The sequence below is a fragment of the Tasmannia lanceolata genome, unplaced genomic scaffold (genome assembly GCF_043159265.1).
Source record: "Tasmannia lanceolata isolate RefF3 unplaced genomic scaffold, GAP_Taslan_0.1 ptg000003l, whole genome shotgun sequence".
NCBI classification, from domain to species: Eukaryota; Viridiplantae; Streptophyta; class Magnoliopsida; order Canellales; family Winteraceae; genus Tasmannia; species Tasmannia lanceolata.
This window is the reverse complement of record NW_027518680.1, coordinates 8,118,722-8,140,164: the sequence shown is the minus strand read 5'-3', so window position 1 is coordinate 8,140,164 and position 21,443 is coordinate 8,118,722. Positions and strand designations below refer to the sequence as shown.

At 39.5% G+C, this 21,443-nt stretch overlaps 1 protein-coding gene and 1 long non-coding RNA gene across 10 annotated transcripts in view; one reads left to right on the top strand and one right to left on the bottom strand.

Annotated features, from left to right (window-relative positions):
- Nucleotides 1-7,271, top strand: part of LOC143850073 (uncharacterized) — a 34,524-nt gene extending 27,253 nt beyond the window's left edge. For 8 of the 9 annotated variants that reach the window (XR_013235959.1, XR_013235957.1, XR_013235961.1 and 5 more), the window contains one exon: nucleotides 7,029-7,271. This is a non-coding gene — a long non-coding RNA (uncharacterized LOC143850073). Of the gene's footprint in view, nucleotides 1-5,502; nucleotides 5,559-7,028 lie in introns of all 9 variants that reach the window. The other variant, XR_013235960.1, reaches the window with a different exon arrangement.
- LOC143850065 (G-type lectin S-receptor-like serine/threonine-protein kinase LECRK3) lies at nucleotides 1,096-3,785 on the bottom strand. Its single transcript, XM_077359382.1, has one exon. It carries the CDS (start codon nucleotides 3,680-3,682, stop codon nucleotides 1,262-1,264), a length of 2,421 nt encoding a protein of 806 aa, XP_077215497.1. The 5' UTR covers nucleotides 3,683-3,785; the 3' UTR covers nucleotides 1,096-1,261.
- Nucleotides 7,272-21,443: the final 14,172 nt, after the last annotated feature.

Here is a 21,443-nt window from a genome sequence, read left to right as displayed (position 1 = left end):
GCAATGGCAGCAAGGTCTTGCTATAATTTATGAATAATACTTTGAATGGCAGGATCGCAAGTCTACTCTTTGTGAATGTCTACAAGGTCATTGAACACCGGCATCGATATGGCTACAAGTGATGCATTTCATGTATACATGATAGTGCGCCGACCGCCACGTTTTCAGCCCCTATAGATGATTTCATAACCATAAACCATCAACTTAGAGACCCATTTGTGCTGCTCCATAGACGAAATACATTGCTCCATTGTATATTTTACTCTCTTGTGGTTAGATCCGCTCGAGTAGTTGGTCTCTGTTTCACGAGAAGAGAGCATGCTTCCCTGATCCAATATCTGAGTATGCAAGATGGTGTCTGTAGAGTGATTGAGACTCTGCCAAGTAGTACCAGAATTTTAGTTCATGAGCACCAAGTTTCCTTTGTTGAGCATGGCGGCGGAGGTGACACTACCGTTGATGACTTCAGCCCTCCATATCTCTTGTCCTCGACGAGCACAAGCCCTCCATTTCTCGTCAGCTCAACTTTCGATCCGTCTGGCACCAAATTATCTCCATTTAGTTTTTTTAGGCACTTTGTCAAACCAGATTGAAAGCAAGAATAGATTTCTGCCACCAATGCAAGTGAACCTGAATGCGAAATCACCAGAAGGATTAACCCACGCAGATTTGTGAGTAGTAGAGAGACTAGAGCCCAAACTTATGGTGCCGTTAGTTTGAGCATTGGCAGAAATGAATTGAAGGAGAAGCAAGAAGCAGAGGTCAGAAAGAGCAGATGCCATTTGACAAAATGTATAGTATAAATTTTGATAAAAAAAAGCAGCAGCAGGAAGCTGAATTGAAAGCTTGTTCTAACAATAGGAGGAGTAGGTGATGGTTTTTGCTGCTTTAATTGCCTTTTATACCCAGAAAGACACTATAATTTGGACTGAAAACAACATAATTTGCCTATCTGAACTTGTTTATTATTGATGGATTAATGTGCTTCTTTAACTGTCTCTTCTGCGTTGGAGGCTTAAAAAACCAAGGATATGAAGAATTAACCCCACAAAGAATTTCATCAATCTAACATACATTTTGGGACTTTTGACAATGAATTCTCAACCTCTTAATGACCAAAGTACACCTTGATTAAAGATCAAATACAAAGTAATATGTAATAGAAATACTCTAAATAGTGAACGAGTATATAATTGCACATGTGTACACACACATACGTGCACCCTCCACTCTCGTACTCGGTATGGGAGGACATCTGGATTCAACAAATTGAACTAATGAAAGAGGAGGGCTCTGGGGGAAGAGAGACTTCAACTGCTCCTTCAAGCATCTGTGTCACCTTCTTCATGGAAGGCCTTAGTGATGGTTCCTCCTGAAGACACCAAATTGCTACCATCACGAACCTCTCCAGCCTCCTAATATCGCTCGATGCCTCTTCATCGCCCTCCACTAACAAATTAAGTTTCCTTTCTCTATAACAATCGTAAGCCCAATCCGTCAGTATTGCATTCTCCATGTCATCATGCCCCAATTCCACGTTCTTCCTACAACAAATTATCTCCAGCAACAGGACACCAAAGCTGTAAACATCCACCTTTGCTGTAATTGACATGTTTCTGAACCATTCAGGTGCCATATATCCCCTGGTTCCTCGTAATCCTGTATTTGTTCGAGTCTGGTCCGCTTGCAGAAGCTTGGCTAGGCCGAAATCCGAAATCCTTGCAATAAAATTGCAATCTAAAAGTATGTTTTGAGGCTTTATATCACAGTGGATGATTTGTTTGCCACACTCATCATGCAAGTAAGCCAGCCCTCTCGCAACTCCAAAGGCAATCTGTGTCCGTTGGTTCCAGCTGGGCCTCGAACTTCCAAAGAGGAAGCTTGCTAAGGAGCCGTTGCTCATGAACTCATATACCAAAAGCCGTTGTGACCCCTCGTAGCAGAATCCCAATAATTGGACTAGATTCTTATGATGGATTCGGCCGATTGCCGTTATTTCAGCTTTGAATTCCTTGTCTCCTTCGTCCACCAACTTCTCCAACTTCTTGACTGCGACGAAATTTCCAGTACTTGATGTTAAGATGCCTTTGTAGACTGTGCCGAAAGCACCGCTGCCCAATTCTTGTTTGAACCCATCTGTAACTTCTTCAAGCTCTTTGTAAGTAAAAGAGCGCAGATTCATTCCTAAGGAAATTTGTTCTGGCTGATGTTTCAGCAGTTTCTTATGGTTTGGGAAGAAAACAACCACCAAAATGGCTACCAGAAGGAGGAGGTTGAGAAACACAGAGCTGCCTAAAAGCGTCGAAATGATGAGGATCAGAGTACCTCGATCACTCTTTCCTCTGTTTGGACCTGGAGGAAAAGGAAACTGTGAACTGGAATTACCTATGGGTACTTTGATGAGAGCTTTTCCTCCAACACCTGAATTAATCCTCCCATTTGAGACTGGGAGCTTCTTCTTCCAACAGTCCGTGCCTCTGAAAATGGCGACCGCACAGAAACAATCAACCATGCAAGCTTCTCTGCACTGCTCCTCGTTGAACGGATTATAGTGTTCAGAGTCGGACATTGGCCAATCCGTGTTTGCCATCTCCATTAGTTGGAATTCAGGTCCATGGTCTTTTCCCGGTCCATCAGGCTCACAACTCTGCGAAACGAAGTCCGGCTTGCATCCCTTGAACTTGTTATTGGGATCAAAGTACGAGTAATAGGGTGGACAATGGCAACTAGGCCTTTGAGTCTCATCTATCATACAGTAGCTGTTGAACCCACAAGCTCCACTGCCAAAATCATCTCTAATTGCCATACAAATATCGGAAGGCACTGACCATACAACAGACCAGGACCCAGCAACCCAGTTTCGGCTGCTCGAGCTGTTCTTTGGGTAGACATATTGTCTAAAAACTCCATCAAAATCGAGTGTTGCTCTATGGTAGAAGTCTCTCGTTGAAACTAAGTTTCCCGAAGTGAGGATGTATATGCTCCCATTTGTTTGCCTGAGGTAAATGTATCCTGACTGGTTGAAGATCATCTTAGAATCTGTTCCTACAGTGTCCGTACTCCAGTAAGGATTGTAAAGATAATTGGTAAGGAGATTTGTTGTGTAAAGCTTGAGATTGCCATCTGTTTGGAAACGAAGCGCAAACTTTCCGCTCGAGTAGTTGGTCTCTGTTTCACGAGAAGATAGCGTGGTGCCCATATCCAATATCTGTGAAGGCAAGATGGTGTCCGTGGAATGATCGAAACTCTGCCAAGTGATATCAGAATTCGAATTCTCGAGCACCAAATTCCCAGTGTCGTGAATGGCAGCAGAGGTGGCACTACCGTTAGTGACTTGAGCCGTCCATATCTCTTGTCCTTGATTATTGCTCAGCACAAGTTGTCCACTGCTCGTCAACTCGACTTTCGATCCATAAAGCACAAGATTACCTTTGTGTGCAGACCAAACTATAGTTTTTTCTGGTACTTTGTCGAACCAGATTGCAAGTAAGAAGAGATTTTTGTCTGCAACAGGTTTGAACCCGAATGCGAAATCACCAGAAGGCGAAACCCATGAAGAATTGTCACTGGTAGAGAGACTAGAGCCCAAGCTTATGCTACCATTAGTTTGAGCCAGGGTAGAAAGTGGAAAAAGAAGAAGAACAAGCAAGAAGAACAGAAGATTATCAATTGCAGATGCCATTTAAGATTGAGGATAGTATAAATTTTGATAACAAGAGAAGGAATTGCTGATCAGCTGGTTTACATGGAATTAGAGAAGGAAAAGTGATCTAATAATTCCCTCTGCTTGTTTTTTTTTTATAGATGGTTGGTTCTCTACGTCTAGTAGAAGAGATTTTTGTCTTTTTGGGCGACTTGGAGTCAATGGTAGGAGCGTAGGATTACCAATGACTTTTCAACGGTCATCAACTTGCATATACTGAAACTCCATGTATCATATCAATCAATGTGATCTACTGATCTTGACCGTCCAGCTAAGTAAGTTTAGCCACATTGTAAAACTTGCTTTTGGGGATGACATCAATCAATGTGATCTACTGATCTTGACTTTTCCACGGACAATACGATTATCGCGTGATTTTAGGCCTGTGACCAACCAAAGAGGAGACACCGTTTTATGCACGGTTCGAGTGTTAAGACGGATTATACACTAATCTTTGGTGTATATATAGTTTATACAGGTTATCATTTCTTAACCCCGATCGCTATCAACCCTTCTTTAATTCACAGCTGGAAATCGCTACCAATTCATTGCATGTACGTTCTTGACGGGTTGTTCTTTTCAACCTTTATTTTACGCTGGGACCCATCAGCATATATGGTGGGGCCCAGTCTACATGTCTCTGTTTGGATTATTTGATTGTGATTTCTTCCTATCTTTGTTTGCTTGGTATTAAATCTAACGGTCGGAAATAAGTATCCGGCAATTGGGCAATCTCGATAGGTAATCTAAGTAAGAAATACAAGTGGCATGGATATACTTTGCTTGGTATTAAATCTAACGGTCGGAAACTGCTGATATGAAGATTAACTGTTCATCTTGTGGGCCACCAAGATATACTTTGTATTTTACGGTACTGATCATGCTCCATCGATGTACAGAGCCCAAGAGGATTAGATCCTTGGCAATTGAAATTAGAATAGTAATGAGAAAATTGGGATCCTTATTGTGATCTGGACCTCACATCTTGTGGGCCCACACAACACTTTCCCACCTCTGTGCAGTTGAAACTGCTTTCTCTTCGGCATTAATTCCTCCGCGTGGAATCTAATCCCATATGGGCATTAATTCCTCCGCGTGGAATTCGTAGGAAATAAATGAATATCAAGACATTAATCCGTTTGACAGGCATTTTGGGCTCACGACCTGTAAATACCCCAAAATACCCCTGGCTCTGTTTGGTTGTAAAAAGTAGGGAAGACGGCTGAGCATTTCTAGGAATATGAAATACCAAATGTTGTTTGGTTGTCATTTTTTAGCTCAAATCCCATTGGACTAATAGACATGGAAGATACATCATTATTAGCTTTTTGCTTAGGTGGCGCCTATGTGGCGGGATTGTCCCCTCCCCTACTTTTCCAATGCCAAACCTTATTTTTGGTAAATTTTAGAGGGGAGAAGAGTAGAATATGAAATGCCATGTGTAATCATTACTTTTCTCTCTCTTTCTCTCTCTTCTACTATTTATTTTGTTAATGACACCCCTCCATTCTCCCACATGCTTTGACATCTAACCAAACACACCACCAAAATTCCCCAAAATTCCCTCTAATCTTCTCTAGACAAGTCTACACATATCCCACCCTTGTCACCTCCTTGTTGACTACTACTTCCACTAAAATCTCATCTAACCAAACAGAGCCTAAGCGAAAATTCGTTTCTTCCTTTTAGGAAGGAGTGTTTTTGTCCCATATTGATTTATTTAATTAGGACTTCTTAAGAGAAAGCCTATAAATACATTTTTTGGGAGTTTAATCAAATCCTAAACTCGTTTTGTTCAGCCCTAAGAGAGGATTGTGTGAAGAAGAGAAGGATGAAGTGGAAAACGTGGATCGAGGTAAGATCTATGATCTATGATGTGTTAGATGAATTAAAGAACCCTAAAACAAGAATTAGAGAGAGGAGATGTGTTATAGGTTTTATTTTTGTCCAAGGATGAACTCTGTGTTTCATCTTGGATTCCCTTGGATTTGTAACTGTTCGGAACCCCCAAAGAACTCAAGATCGAGCGGTTATATCCATGGAAGCTAGGTTTTGAAGAGATTTGACCTAAATATTACATTAATTTACAGAAATTGTTCGTACCGATTCGGAACGCGAAGTTGGATTTATTGGATTCCTCTCGTCGATACGAGTCTAACGGATTCAATCACGCCCGAATCGGAGGTCAAACGAGAAAGTTATGGCCTGTTGAAGTTTTGGTAAAATCGGGACGAATCTGGAATTTTCGCAAAAACCAGTTGAATGAATAGTGTCGGACGTCTGAATAAATAGTGTCGGACATCCGAACGAACATGAACCTAGAACCCGAGAGTGTTTTTCCTTCAGAAGTCTTAAAGACGTCCGAATGAATAGTGTCAGACGTCTGAACCCAGTGAAAATTTGGAAGTGTTTCTTTAACTTTGAGAGGCTTTAACCACTACTTTGGCCACCATTCTAGGCATATTTATTGATATGTATGACATTGTTTGGGATATGTATTGTGCCCTAGAAGTTGTTGAAGGGAAATATATTCGTCATTCGAGGTAATTTCATACTACTTTAGTGATATGATTCGATATATCCTTTTGATTTGTAATTCTCTATTCTCTTTGAATATATGAAACCTCTGATAGCTTTAGCCCTTGCTTTGGGTCTTGCATGCTTACCCCTCATTACTTACAATCTATTAAATTTTGTACTCATTGATAACTTATGATTTTATATTGAATACGTGACCCTTCTTATTATAAGAACCTTTTGATAATTGTATACCCAACTATTCTGGAAAATCCTGTGGAACCAATGTGAATCACAATCTTTGGAACTTTGTACGTACCTTTGGACCTTGAGTATATGTCGACACATTTTGTGGAGGCGTAGGTTTATATGTGAACTATAAGGGCCCACACCAATGGGGGTTATACGTTGGCTTTTGGGTTCCGTTAGTAAGTGCTATTTGCTGACCTTGTTGATAGGTGTATGAACTTAGAAATTAGTTTCAAACCGCAAGCAGTCGCATAAAATAACATGCTTTTTGGGCTAAGCTGATGACCTTTTGGTGGTTTTATACTTTTTGATTGCTTTCACTAATCTCTTGAGACTTTGTGGCTTCCCTTCATTGGACGCACTTTGATAGGACTCTTTGAAATATTACTTTGTGGACTTTGTTTATCAGTTATTGTATTTATATTAGCCACTTCGTGTGTACCTCATACCATCTTTGTTTACCTATTCACCCTCTCTATATAGCATGCTTTTGACCCCACTTTTGTAGTGCGTCATTATGTATTGAGTTTTTCAGCTGACTGTGGTTTATCATTTTCAGATTTTGACCCTCTTGGAGCGGACGAGGGAGCGCAGGCGTGACTTTTCAAGTTATAGCTTCAGTTGACTCTTTTAGTTTAATTAGACAGTGAGTATTGTTTAGGCATTATTGACACTATGTTATCTTATTTCATTATTGATTATTAGGGAGAGTGAGAAAAAGTTAAAAGTTTGATTATTTGGAATATTTATGCTAATGTGGACCTTTATGGATGCTATGATATGAATGGTTTTTGTTATCGCTTGTTAGCTTTGTATGCTTGTAAGGTTTCCTTGCATGTATACGGCGTTGTTGTGTTCCCAGGCCTTATGTGTGAGGCTTGGGGGTGTGACACCACCATGGAAATTATTTTCTTTTTTCCCCAAACCAAATCGTTCCAAGGTGATAAAATTGCTAAATAATCCTCTAATAGTATCATATTTACTCAAAAGTCATGCTTTTGGAAATTAATTGCCACTGCATCACTAAAACAAAACATTAGGGGTGCAACTCGGGTTGGGTTTTCATTTTTTAGGATAGGATCGTGACTAATTTTAAAGATTGGAGGGGAAAAAAAAACAAATCTTCACACCAAAAATCTCTAAATTTATGTCATAAGTTTATAAATTTAAGGAGGACACTATGTTTTCACATAACAGACGTGAACACTTCAATGAAAACAATTGTGTCAATATATTGGAAAATGATTTGCTATGTTATTCAAGATATATTTAAGAAAGTTACAGCACACTCATATGAGTCGGGTAGGGTTTTTTTTCTTTAAACCCGGCCCTACCCAAGATTTAGTCGGGTTTTCCAATTTAAAACCTGACCCTACCCAAGACCCATGATTTCTAAACCCGACCCATGTTATTTTCGAGTCGGGTATTACCCGACCCAAGTTAGTAGTTGGCACCAATATCCACGCTACAAGGGGCATACCTCCATGGCTACATTGATTTGGAATGGTCCATCCTTTGGCCTACCTTGGTTGGTCTACTATACAAATATTGTGCTAATCGAATCATCCGAACCATACAATCAATGAAAATTCGTCGTACATTAATATCACTGCCAATCTAATGGCTACGATCATGAGAATCCTTGGTGGGCCCAATAATATGACAAGTTCAGGTCAGTATATAGTTAGTACACCGCGAACTACTAAAGCAGGCTACAAAAGCTTCATGAGTTCCATGAAAATATACTAAATACAAAGCGCACTTTCGTCATTTCATAAGATTCTCAGATTACATTTCCGAAAATCGCGAGCGAAAATATCTACAGTATCCGCACAAAAATCTCTTTTAGATTCCAATATATTGCGTGCGCGGATATTTTGCCAAACCAAATAAGAGAGTAAATTCTGGCGATAAATTAATAGAAACCCTTTGTTTTGGTTGTACACTCTTGTCTTCCCTGGGCTTATAAACGTCGTGACTTTTTCTTTTGGACAAAAGGATACCCTACAAGACTTAAATTCTCGGACAGTTATAAGACAAAAGAAATTGATAAGAGTGTAGAAAAAATAAAAGCTCACAATATGTTCAAGCCAAGGAAAATTGTGGGCCAATATAACTATTTGTGAGCTCAACACTAAATGAATGGCCAAGATCTATAGGTGAATGTGGACCCTTGGTGAAAATTTTCTCGCAAGAGTCCACATTCGACAAGACAATGACAATGATCACATGGTTGAAGAGAGTTTTCTTTTCTTTTTTTTTTGATTTTTTTGTAGGTTCGCTTGGATTGAACCTCTGACCTCAAGGTTGAAGAACAATGCCGTAAGCCACTAACCGTTGAACAGAATTTTTTGTTGCTAGGCTCGCCCTTAACACTACCTCTTTGGATGCTACCAAAATTGTTTCCTATTTTTAGGACTCTTTGGATGTCAAAAGTGAAGAATTTCTGCAACTATTATAAACTTAAGGGATTTTTGCTGATTAGTTCCTACGTGGAAAAATAATTGCTTATTAGTCCCTAAAAAAAGCATATTAACTGAAGAGTCCTACTTTTAGAAAATATTTGCTAAAGGTCCCTAAAACTCACGAACTTCAATTTTTCTCCGTTAAAAATTTTAGAATGACAAATTTATCCCCAACTCATTTAATCAGTTTTAGGAATTAAATAAATTGAAAATCCCTCTAAAATAAATTAAATAGGGTATGTTTGAGTTATCTTTTCTTCATAGATAAATAAAGTAAGAAATTTTAGGAATATTTTTCATTTCTTACTTTTCTAAAAAAATTCCTACCTTTGTTGGATTCCAAGAAAATATCTCTGATGGAAAATTATTTCTAAGGATTTTTTTTTTCATTGAGGAATTATTTTTGATTAATTTAGGGGGATAACATCATAAACCGAAGGTCCATAACTAAAAAATTGAATAAGGTTGGTTTACCTTATCCTTTTTTCATGTGTAAGAAATAAGAAACTTTAGATTTTTTTTCCTTTTCGAACTTTTCCAATAAAATTCCTATAATCCAACGGGGCTTAAGTAGAAGGCATTTTGTAAGAGAAGCACTAATCCATCTTGTATTTTAAGAATTGCAATTTCAAAAATCTCTTACAAACCAATTTAAAAGTAGGAAAACACTTCTAAAACAGGATGCTGTATTGAAAATAAAGGAGGTGTAAATATGACCAATCGATTTGGTTGTTTTTTGCATTTCTCAAGGCAGTTGGAGGTCTCGGTGTTCTTGATCACGGCCACCGGTTGCAATACGGTAGGGTTTTATTTTTGTTTTGGGGAAAAAGAACTAGGGTTTGGCTTCTAATCTTAGGAGAAGAAGAAGAAGGGAGAATGTCAAAGGGAAAGTCAATATTGGAAGAGATAATATTGTTACTTATTTCCTAGTTTTTGTCCGAAAATATTGGAAGCGAAATCAAAAAACACTAAAACTGATTAAATGGGTTGGGGGAGGGGTAAATTTGCCATTTTAAAATTTTTAACAGAGAAACATGTAGTTCGTGAGTTTTAGAGATCTTTTAGCAAATATTTTCTAATTAAAAGTAGGACTATTCAGCTAGTATGCTTTTCTTAGGGACTAATAAGCAATTATTTTTCCATGTAGGGACTAGTCAGTAAAAATCCATAAACTAAATTTGTAAATAATTATATTTAACTTTCAAACTATTTGGAAATAAGATTATATTGAATATATGGTAAAAATGTCAGTTAGAAAGATGGAGTGGGAAGGAATATAATCCCATAAAAAGATAAAAGATAAAAAAAGGCAAGGAAAAATCATATGAAATATGGGACTCACTTTCCAAAAATAAATATAATGGTCGAATGACAAAAATACCCTTTTTCAAGGTTAATTTATATATATATATATATATATTTATTTATTTATTTATAGAGAGAGAGAGAGAGAGAGAGAGAGAAAAGTGTAGCTACACATACGTGTAGCTAACTTAGCTGCACCGACGGCTTAAACTACAATGGGCCCCACATTGTTTGGGTGATGCAAACCATTCATTTGATGGGCCCTCACATAGATAGGGTGTGCCCAAAAAATCAGCTCCATAGGATCATCCCAACCCTACGATTTGTGGAGGCAAAAATGGACATGTAAAAACCTTCACAAATCTGTCCATTTTTGCCTCCACAGTTTGAAGGGTTGAGATCATCCAATGGAGCTGATTTTTTGGGCACACCCTATCAATGTGAGGTCCTATCAAATGAATGATTTGGATCACCCAAATAATGTGGGCCCACTGTATTTTAAGCCGTCGGTGTAGCTAAGTTAGCTACACGTATGTGTAGCTTCACTTAACTCATATATATATATATATATATATATATATATATATATATATATATATATATATATATATATATAAATGCCCTATCCACTAATGTTGTCATCGGCCGCCTACGGTAAATGCCGATTAGGGTTTTGTCATCTAGCTGCTACGACACCAGAGGGAAAGTCTGTTCGAAAAAAGCTGGTCCATCAGCATCGGACGAAGCCTCATGCAATATGAAATAAACTCCTCCTCCAAAACGGATGAAGAAATCATCTATTGCTTCCACTTATCCATGACATACGACGTCCTCCTCCGAGCATGAAAATTAAATGTATCCAGAAGTGGACCTATGGGTGTCCTGACAGTCAAACAACTAATCTAATACAAACATTAGAGGGTGAGCCTTGGCACAACGGTAAGGTTGCTTCATTGTGACCTGGTGGTCACGGGTCCAAGTCACAGAAACAGCCTCTCTGCGTACATCTAGCCCTCCCTAGACCCCACAATGGAAGGATCCTCATGCACTAGGCCGCCCTTTTTGTTCTGCACTAGCGGACCACCTTTTGCCTTCCAGGCTTTCCTCTAATGATGTATTAGCTAGGCGGAGAAGTCATTAGTGGCATCCGGCAACCAGAGTTAGGACCGGCAATTAAACCAGTGAAAACAGAGATCCTCCCCGCCCCTCCCCGCACGGGACGGGACGGGGATTCCCCGATTTAAGCGGGGACGAGGATTAAAAAAATTCCTCGAAGCAAGGATGGGGATGGCTTGGCCCCACCCCGTAATCTCCATACAAAATTGATTTTTTTGCTATTAAAATTGGGTTTGCTGCTTTTAATTTGTGTAGCCGCACTTACCATAGAACAAATTTCGTTTGGTATTCCTAAATTTTTCCTAATATCTTTCTCAAATTCATTTATAGTAGAATGTTTCCAATAATAAAATCCATCAAACACGTTTTCCCGTAATGTGTGAGGCGGGGACAGGGATTGGATTTTCCTTGCGGGGCGGGAACGGTGATTCCCCGCCATCCCTGAAGCGGCGACAGGGAATTTTCCTTGAGGCGGGGATGGGGACGGAGAATGCAACATCCGGCCCCGCCCCATTGCCCCCTAGCTAGAGTCACTAATTATTACTTTTAAAATTTATCCGAAAATAGGGTTATTTTGGTGGAAGCCCCAACAATTATGGTAACATTGGAGTTTTAATTTTTTATTATTTCTTAATACTGATCGTTGGCTTTAGTTGGCAAAAGAATCCGAATTACTCCAAGCGCTCCAGACAAATCCGCTCTCATAAGGGGAAAGAAATATCTTTTTCAAGGCAAAAAAAGGAAAGCATTCAAGCCTGCAAGCTTGCAAAATGGGGTTCTTTTTTAAAAAAAAAGAAGATAACAGTTTATTTTATTCCTGGAAGGAAATTACACGAAGAAGGGACAAGATGTCCCTGTGTAATACGGTGAATTACAAGAGATTCGCTCCCGGAGCATTAAATACAACATTCGGAACCGATAATCCCACTCCCTCCTTCGCTAAACGATCGGCCAAAGAGTTAGCCGTACGCCTTCGATGCGTTATCAACGGACGTATGATACCCATGAGATCTCGTATCTCATCAATCTCGTTTGCAAGCCGCCAAGGGCCAGGACCTTGATTCCTCACCCATGCAATGATGTTGGTTGAATCACCTTCCACGATTAAGGGCCCCAAATTATGATTCCCAACCAACGAAGGCTAAATAATAATGCTCTAGCTTCCGCCTCGTTCGCATCACATACACCCGCCGGGGTGCAAAATGGGGTTCTTGGCACCCCAAAATCCTCTGTATCTCAATTTCAGCTAAATTTAGAGGAGAAAATCCACAGACCAATATGGTAAAACCCACACCAGCCTAAATTAGTGTTTTGCCGAGATTGTTTAGGAAAGGTGGTGGTTGGTGGGAGTCACGCTTTTTGAAGCACCTTTTTATAATAGAAGAAAAAGGGCACCCCCCCCCCCCCCCCCCCCCCCCCCCACCCCACCCCACCCAAACAACTAACAGATATCCTTGGGATATACAAAGGGGTGGAGGAGCCACCGATAAGTCCAAAAGGGTTAAAAGTTAACGATCTGTTAAACGGGGAGGAAAATATCCATTAGAGAGGGGGGGGGGGATCACTGCCCAAGAAAAAATGTAGCTCCTTCAGGCCTATAAATCTACCACCATCACTTCATATTGTGTACTCTCTCTCTCTCTGTGCGCGTGTGTAGCAAATGAGAGAAAGAAGAGAGACATGGCGAAGGTGGTGGTATCTTTTGCAGTTAATTAGAGAGGTGGGGAAGAAAAGAAAAGGTGAAAAGGGTTGTGCCTGGCTCCCTGCATGCCACACGTATAGACCAATCTCTTAACTGATTGGCTAATGTGGGTGGCGTGCTAGGAGCCAAGCATGCCTCTCTCTCTCTCTCTGGTTTCTTAGGTGAAAAAACGTTAGCCTAATAGAAATCGGTCTGGATCTTTTTATCTTATAATAAAATAGAATGATTATGCTTGTTACTGCTATTCCATATCTATGAACTAATCAATTGTTTTTTGATAGGAAGTCCAAGAATGATATTGAAATACAGCTACTGAATGATATTGAAATAGAGCTACTGGTCCTCTCTCTCTCTCTCTCACACACACACACACGACTTCACGCTTATAATAGGGATTTGATTTGTTAAGGACCATCGCAGAAGGCATTTCACAGACCGGCTGTTGCATGATTGAGCAACCACCTATGCAACAGCCGCTCCGCGAAATGCCTTCTGCGATGCTCCCTTGCAAGCATGTACAAATGACCATTTTTTGCAGTTTATAACCCAATAATAAATATATTTGAAGGTGATAAGGAAGAATAGAGTTATAGCTTTCCCTTAATACTTAGGGTGACTCTTTGAATGTGATTAGATGGTTGAAGGGAAGTGAGGCTCATCACGGCAATTTGGTCGGTGGATTGATGAGACATTGGACTACATGTCCGGAACGTCCATTGCAATCCATCACGTGAGACGAACGGCAAATTGTGAGGCTGACCATGCTAAGGACGAGACTTCAAGAAGTCTATGACTTTTTCCCTCTTTGATTGGCTGTTGTATTTTGCATGGTTTTTGTTTTTTCCTTGTTATATTTGATCATCTAAATCCCTGGTGTTTTTCCGTGTTTCTTTTGTTATTAATTCAATTCTTTACTATTAAAAAAAATAGTAAATCATATTTTAAAGAAAATATCAATATTGGTTGTCCAAAGTCATGTATAGAAATAAGATCATAAGCTCTTACAAGAGCATCTCATAAGCTCATATCATTCTGTGAACCGCTACCTAAAGCTGCCCTTTAATTTAGCATATATGTACATGCTACTGATATTGGCACTATCATGTTTTGATAATCTGCTGAACTCAACTTGTCGTTTCTATTTTAATTGGCCGCTGAGAGCTTTTGGAAATTGTAATATCTTTTGGCAGCTGGTTAAATAATAAACGGCAAAGGTGTTCGGCCCATTATCAAAACATCGCAGATGGTTTGTTGCATGACAGAGCAGATACATTTTACACATCTATTCCCTCAGATACTGATTCTTACATAAAGTGGCCACATAAAGCTACCACCTCGAGGCCCTATCCTCATTTGGGAAAAGCTACGAAAACGTCCCTTCTCATGTTATTCCCAAAATACCCCTCTTTCCTATTTATGACATTGTAATTGTACATTTACTTGGGGACAAGGTTGATTTCAAGGGGGGAGGAATGTTACATGCTTGTATGGTCCCACCTAGGCATGGCCGCGTTAGAGATTAGCAACATATGTTTTTCTTTGTGTTAATCTTTTTTTTGTTTTGATAGGCAGGGGCAGAGACAGGAATTTATACTTGGGGGGGGGGGGGGGGGGGGGGGGGGGGGTGTGCTTACTATTACCGGCGTTCATGAACGTCGGTAAATGTCTTTGGATTTCTTTCATGAACGCCAATAAAAACCTTTTTTGGTTTTAGTTATAAAAGGGATTTTGCAAGTCATCGGGGGAGGGGGCGTGGCTCCCTCCGCGCTATATGTGGCTCCGCCCCTGTTGATAGGATAATAATTAGTAGTAGGAGTAATTGCTATTTGATAGGGATTTGATAAGGAAGTTACCTATTTATTAGGTGACTAGCCTATTTAGTTGGGAGGGATTGTGCCTACTTTCATGGGAGTATCACGTTTATAAACATTTATTTAAAGCTTGTAAAAGGCATTGAAGGGAAAAAATGAAGAAATTGTTTCAATCCTTGTCTCGTGCATAAAGGAGGATTGATCATTCCCTCGAAGTGGATCAAGAGGACGATCTTCCCTCTAAGAAGATCAATCCGTTGCAAACCGGATCGGGTTTGTAACAGCATGGTGGTTGGAAAACAAGGAAAAATTCTATATCTATATCTATATAGCAAGAGAGAAATTAGAGAATTATTTGAATTTCTCCCAAAATTCTATGAGAATGACACATCACTTGTTTTTACTTTTTTTAACAAAGGCACCCATTCAACCCACATATTTTCAATCATACCCCCTCCTTTATGCTTTTTAACAAAGGCACCCATTAAAGCCACATAATTTCAATACTACCTTCCTCCTTTATGCTTTTTTAATAAAAAATCTATAGGGTGATCTTAACCATCCGATATAAGAGGAACAACATATTATGGAAACCTCTATAGATTGGAGGGCTAGGATCAGCCTATGGAAATGATTTTTGGGGCACAACCTATTTATGTTGTGTTCCATCACATGGACGGTTTGGATCAACCTATGATGTGGTCCGTACAGTTCTTTGTCGGCCCGTGCATCGCACGGGGTTTTTTACTAGTATATATATATAATTCTATTAGAATTACACATCACTTTTTTTGACTTTTTTTAACAAATGCACCCATTCAACCCACATATTTTCAATCCTACCCCCTCATTTATGCTTTTTAACAAAGGCACCCATGAAAGCCACATAATTTCAATCTTACCCCCCTCCTTTATGCTTTTGTAGTAAAAAATCCATAGGGTGATCTTAACCATCCGATGTAAGAGGAACAGCATATTATGGAAACCTCTATCGATTGGACGGCGAGGATCAGCGTATGGAAATGATTTTTGGGGCACAAGCTGTTGATGTTGTGTTCCATCACATGGATGGTTTGGATCAACCCGTGATGTGGTCCATACAGTTCTTGGGCCGGGTACGGGTCCAAGATTCGTGACCCGTAAATTTCCCCAGGTCATTTTGATCTAGCCCGTGTCACCCTGACCCTTACGGGTCAGGTCAAACCCTCCCATAATTTTCAAAATCTTTTTGATGGGCCCAAAAATTAATCTCTTCAAATTTTTGCACTCGTGTATCCTCGCTACAGTTGGTGGGCCCAAAAATTAATTTCTTCAAATCTTTGAACGAGATAGGCTCCACCTGTATATTTCAAAATGAATTGTACGCACCGCCCCATGATCCAAACCCTCCATTTGATAATCATAGCCCTCCGATCTAAAGAAAAACTGCATATTACGGAAACCTCTATAGATTGGAGAGTTGTGATCATCCAATGGAAATGATTTTTGGGGCATGACCTATTTACATTGTGGCCCATCAAACGAATGGTTTCGATCATCCTATGGTGTAGGTCGTGCATTAACATTAAGGCCAAATTGTAGGCCCCATCCAGATTTTTCAAATTAAGTTTGCGGTCAACACCATAGGATGATCCAAGCCGTCCATTTGATGAGCCGCGACGCAAATAGGTTGTGCCCCCAAAATCATTTCGATGGGTTGATCGCAACCCTCCGATCTATAAGGTTTCCGTAATATGCAGTTTCTCTATTGTCTATCATGAGAAGCTGAATATAATGTTTTCCCACTCCCCGTGTATCGCACAGGGTGTCCTTCTAGTATACTATATAACAGAAGAGAAAAGAAGAGAATTTTTTGAAAATTCTTTGAGAATTACACATCACTTTTTTTGACTTTTTTTTATCAAATGCACCCATTTAACCCACATATTTTCAATCCTACCCCCTCATTTATGCTTTTTAACAAAGGCACCCATTAAATCCACATAATTTCAATCTTACCCCCCCTCCTTTATGGTTTTTTAATAAAAAATCTATAGGGTGATCTTAACCATCCGATATAAGAGGAACAATATATTATGGAAACCTCTATAGATTGGAGGGCTAGCATCAGCCTATGGAAATGATTTTTGGGGCACAACCTATTTGTGTTGTGTTCCATCACATCACATGGACGGTTTGGATCAACCTATGACGTGGTCTGTACAGCTTAATAAAAAATCTATAGGGTGATCTTAACCATCCGTTTTAAGAGGAATTGTGGAAACCTCTATAGATTGGACGGCTAGGATCGGCCTATGGAAATGATTTTTGGGGCACAACCTATTTATGTTGTGCTCCATCACATGGATGGTTTGGATCAACCTATGACGTGGTTCGTACAGTTCTTTGTCGGTCAGTGCATCACACGGGGTTTTTTTTACTTGTGTGTGTGTGTGTGTGTGTGTGTGTGTGTGTGTGGTGTAAAATGGTTGGCCCTAACATGCCTGCATGTGGTGTAAAATGGTGGGCCTCACCCCATCAAAATGTACGGTTTACTCCTCGCCTGCTCTATTTATTATGAATAATATAAATTTATTGCGTTCCGGATATGTTTTTTTTTTTGCAAAACGTATCTATTTAGCCAAATTAACCCATATTAACAACATCATTGGAGATCATCACCTGATAAAAGATGAACGATCTAGAACATATTCAACAGCTAAGATGATCTCCAATTCCTTACCGTGGGTCCCACCATGGTGTGCCTAGAATTGGCATGAAAAATTAAATATTAATGGATTTTTAATTGAAATTTGTTCCATCTTTTGATTTTTTGTGTTTCTAATAATTTAGGGAAATGATATTCCTTCCCCCCAAAACGGTTTATCTGAGAATGGTTCACTGCATGAGGATAAATTCACCCACTTTAATGTTTTTCTTTGCCTTTAAAACTTAACGAATAACGTTAAAATGAGGGATTTGATCGGTCAGGGTCCTCCCAACTAATTGGGCACTTCCTGATTTCTTACGAATTCGATGTTATTAAACATCTGATCAGTAACTTGCTTTGGGGATGGATGGTTGAAGGCAGCATTCTAGAAGAGAGGTCTCTTGAACAGATATGTTTAGGACCATCCGATTATAATTGTGATTTTGGGCCTATGAACAATCCAAGTGGAGACCGTTTTATGCACGGTTTGAGGGGTTAAGACGGATTATATACCAATCTTTGGTGTATCTATAGTTCATTCAAATTATCATTTCCTAACCTGTAACGTTATCAACCCAGTCCTTGCGTCAAAGCTGGATATCACAGCCAAGTCAATGCACGTACGTTCTTGACGGGTTGAGCTTTCCCTCCGTTATTTTAGGGTGGGACCCATCAACATATATGGTGGGGCCCACTTTACATGTGGTTGTTTGGATTGCTTGATGTGGGATTTCTCCCTATCCTTGTTTGCTTGGTGTCAAATCTAATGGTCGGACATAAGAATCTGCCAGTTAGGCAATCTCTAGAGGTATTCTAGCAGGAAATACACGTGGCATGGTAATCAGAATATTAACCGTTCATCTTGTGGGCCGCCAAGAGATAATTTGTCTTTAACGGTCATGATCATGCTCCAACTGTATATACTTGGCCCCATGAGAAGTATCTGATCTCTTGGCAATTGAAATTAGAATAGTAATAAGAGAATTGAGATCCTTATTGTGATCGGGACCATTCATCTTGTGGGCCTCACTACACTTTCCCACCTTGGCCAATTGTCCAGTTGAAACTTTGGTTACTCTTCTACGTACCAAAAAATCAAAAATAAATAACACGGTTTTTTTTTATTTGACCGGACTTTCACCCCTTCGCCTGGAATCTAATCCCAGAATTACATACATATAAGGACAGGGAGTCCGTAGAAAAATAAAATGAGGATAATGACATTAATCCGGTTGCCGGGTTTTTTTTGGGTTCCTGGATTTATGTGGGAGAAAAAAAAAATTCATGGAGATTGGTGGGAAAAAAAAGTCCTAGAAGTATCCCCGTAAAATAAAAATCCCATGTTTGGTTGACCGGACTATGGTGAGAAAAAAAATACTTTGTTTGGTTGCTTGAATTGTTGGGAAGAAAAAAATTCTTCTCAAGCTTATTTTTGGTTCCTGGGATTATTTTGGGATGGGATGAAAAGGCAATCATTACAAGAGTGGGATTAAAAAAATTCTAGTGCTAAAAGACAACCAAACATGGTACTGGGACCAAAATTTTACTGGCAACCAAACGGAGCCCACGCCTTTCGACTCGAAGAGTGTAACCGAACAAATCCCTAAAACAAACCTCAGAATTTGTTAAGGATTTTGGCAGAAAAGCATTTCGCTTGCATGAGAGAGCAGCCACCACACATGAATTAATGAATAAGACAAAATATAATGAAAAGTGAGCCTGTGTGGCTGGTCTCGCATGCAAAAGCCAGCCATAAAATCCCATTCTACGAAAGTCCCTAGCCAATCATTACATTCCTCTCTTAAACTTTTGAAAATGAGAATATTACACACATGTGTTTTTGAGCCATTTTCGACTTAAAAACGTTTTACCTTCTTCGTCTCCCCTCCTACGTTTACAAAACTAAACCCTAGCTCCCTTTCTCTATTCACAAGCAAAAAAGAAAAACCCTAGTTTCCATTGAAGGGGAATCCAATCTTTTCACCTTATTCCATTATCTGCTTAAAGGATGTTTCCTCAGTATGACCAACAAATTACAGTATGAGAATTTGGCAGGTATCAATGTAAGCCCTTTATGTTCAGTTTGAAGACAATATAGTTCCAATGAATAAGGTATGCCATGAATTCTTCTGTTATTTGGTGTATATGATTGATGCTAGTCAAAACTTGTGCTCAGATTATGTTTTGAGGGATCCATTCCTTACACATTACTCTATACATCAGTTTTGTATATGTTCTGGTAGCAGGGGCATTTTACTGTATAATACAAGAATGCGAGTTTAAAGAAGAGGAAAATTTTGATCATAATAAATAAGGCAGCACTTTGTGTGCATTAGATTGCGAATGAATAGAGTTTATGGATAGCCTAATTGGCTCATACTCCCATGTTTCACCTTCTAAAAAACAGAGAGCTATGCTGGTAAAAACACCCAAAGGTGACATCTGCCATCCTAACATTTCACATAGTTTTAAAACTCCCCTGCGTCCATGCCGACTCCCTTTCACTTGACCGCGTTCCGCATTGCGTCGCATCCGCATTCTGCTTTTTGTCCTGCAGAGTCAATAAAAGCACTTTTGACTCCCGAATTATGATCAACTGTGTGAACCGAGTACTTGGTCATGTCAACCGAGTACTTGACCGTGTCTTGCCAAGTCGACTAAGATTTTCTTCGGCAGCGTTCCACGCCTCTGCTTTTTTAAACACTGATCTCACAGTCCTAGCTCTCACAAATCAAACCCTCCCACAAAAGGTAATTAAACAAATGTGTCTTCCTTGAGCTCGAGTCCCTTCCGTTTCCAAAACTCTCTCTCTCTCTCTCTCTCTCTCTCTCTCTTTCTTATCAAGCTTGGGAGGGTATCATGAATCTTTTGGATTGATCGATTTGCTCTTTTTCCCTTCGGGACAGCTGTTGTGCCGTTTGTTGTATATGTTACTACGGTGTATTTAAAACAACAATAGGCTAAGTGGGTTTTAAGGTTTGTTAATTATTATGAAGTCTTTCAATCTCCCTTTGAAATTGTCCGCTTTATTTAGGTTAAATAATTCTTTGCATTCTTATTTTCTACGGATCTTTCCCTTAAATTCTGTAATTATGTCACTAAAATTGAATTGCAGAAGTAACTTGTTTCCTCTCTAGCAAGGTAATGCAAAGAATAAAATATGTGTATTCTAATTAACGTTTTGCAGATGTCATTCATGAATTTTATCAGAAAATTTGTGTTATTCGATATGATATTTAGAAATGCGACAATTGATCCCCAATTTGTCCAATTGTGTGAGAAAGATACTCATAAGTTTGGGCTCTAGTCTCTCTACGAGTGACAATTCTTCATGGGTTTCACTTTCTGGTGATTTCGCATTCGGGTTCACTCCTGTGCGGACAAAAATCTCTTCTTACTAGCAATCTGGTTCTATAAAGTACCAGAAAAAACTATAGTTTGGTCTGCAAACAGAGATAATCTTGTGCTTGATGGATCTAAAGTGGAGTTGACGAGCAGTGGACAACTAGTGCTGAGCAATAATCAAGGACAAGAGTATGGAATTTGAATTCTGGTATCACTAACGGTAGTGCCACCTCTGCTGCCATTCTCGACACAAGGAATTTGGTGCTCAGGAATTCGAATTCTGGTATCACTTGGCAGAGTTTCGATCATTCCACGGACACCATCTTGCTTTCACAGACATTGGATATGGGCACCACACTATCTTCTCGTGAAACATAGACCAACTACTCGAGCGGAAAGTTTGAGCTTCATTTCCAGACAGATGGCAATCTCGTGCTTTATACAGTAAACCACCCTACGAAATTCAATTACAAGGCTTACTGGAGTACCAACACTGTAGGAACAGATTCTAAGATGATCTTCAACCAGTCAGGATACATTT

What these genes read in the sequence shown, in the direction of transcription:
- LOC143850065 (XM_077359382.1), bottom strand. Translation starts at nt 3,682, where the DNA reads ATGGCATCTGCAATTGATAATCTTCTGTTCTTCTTGCTTGTTCTTCTT.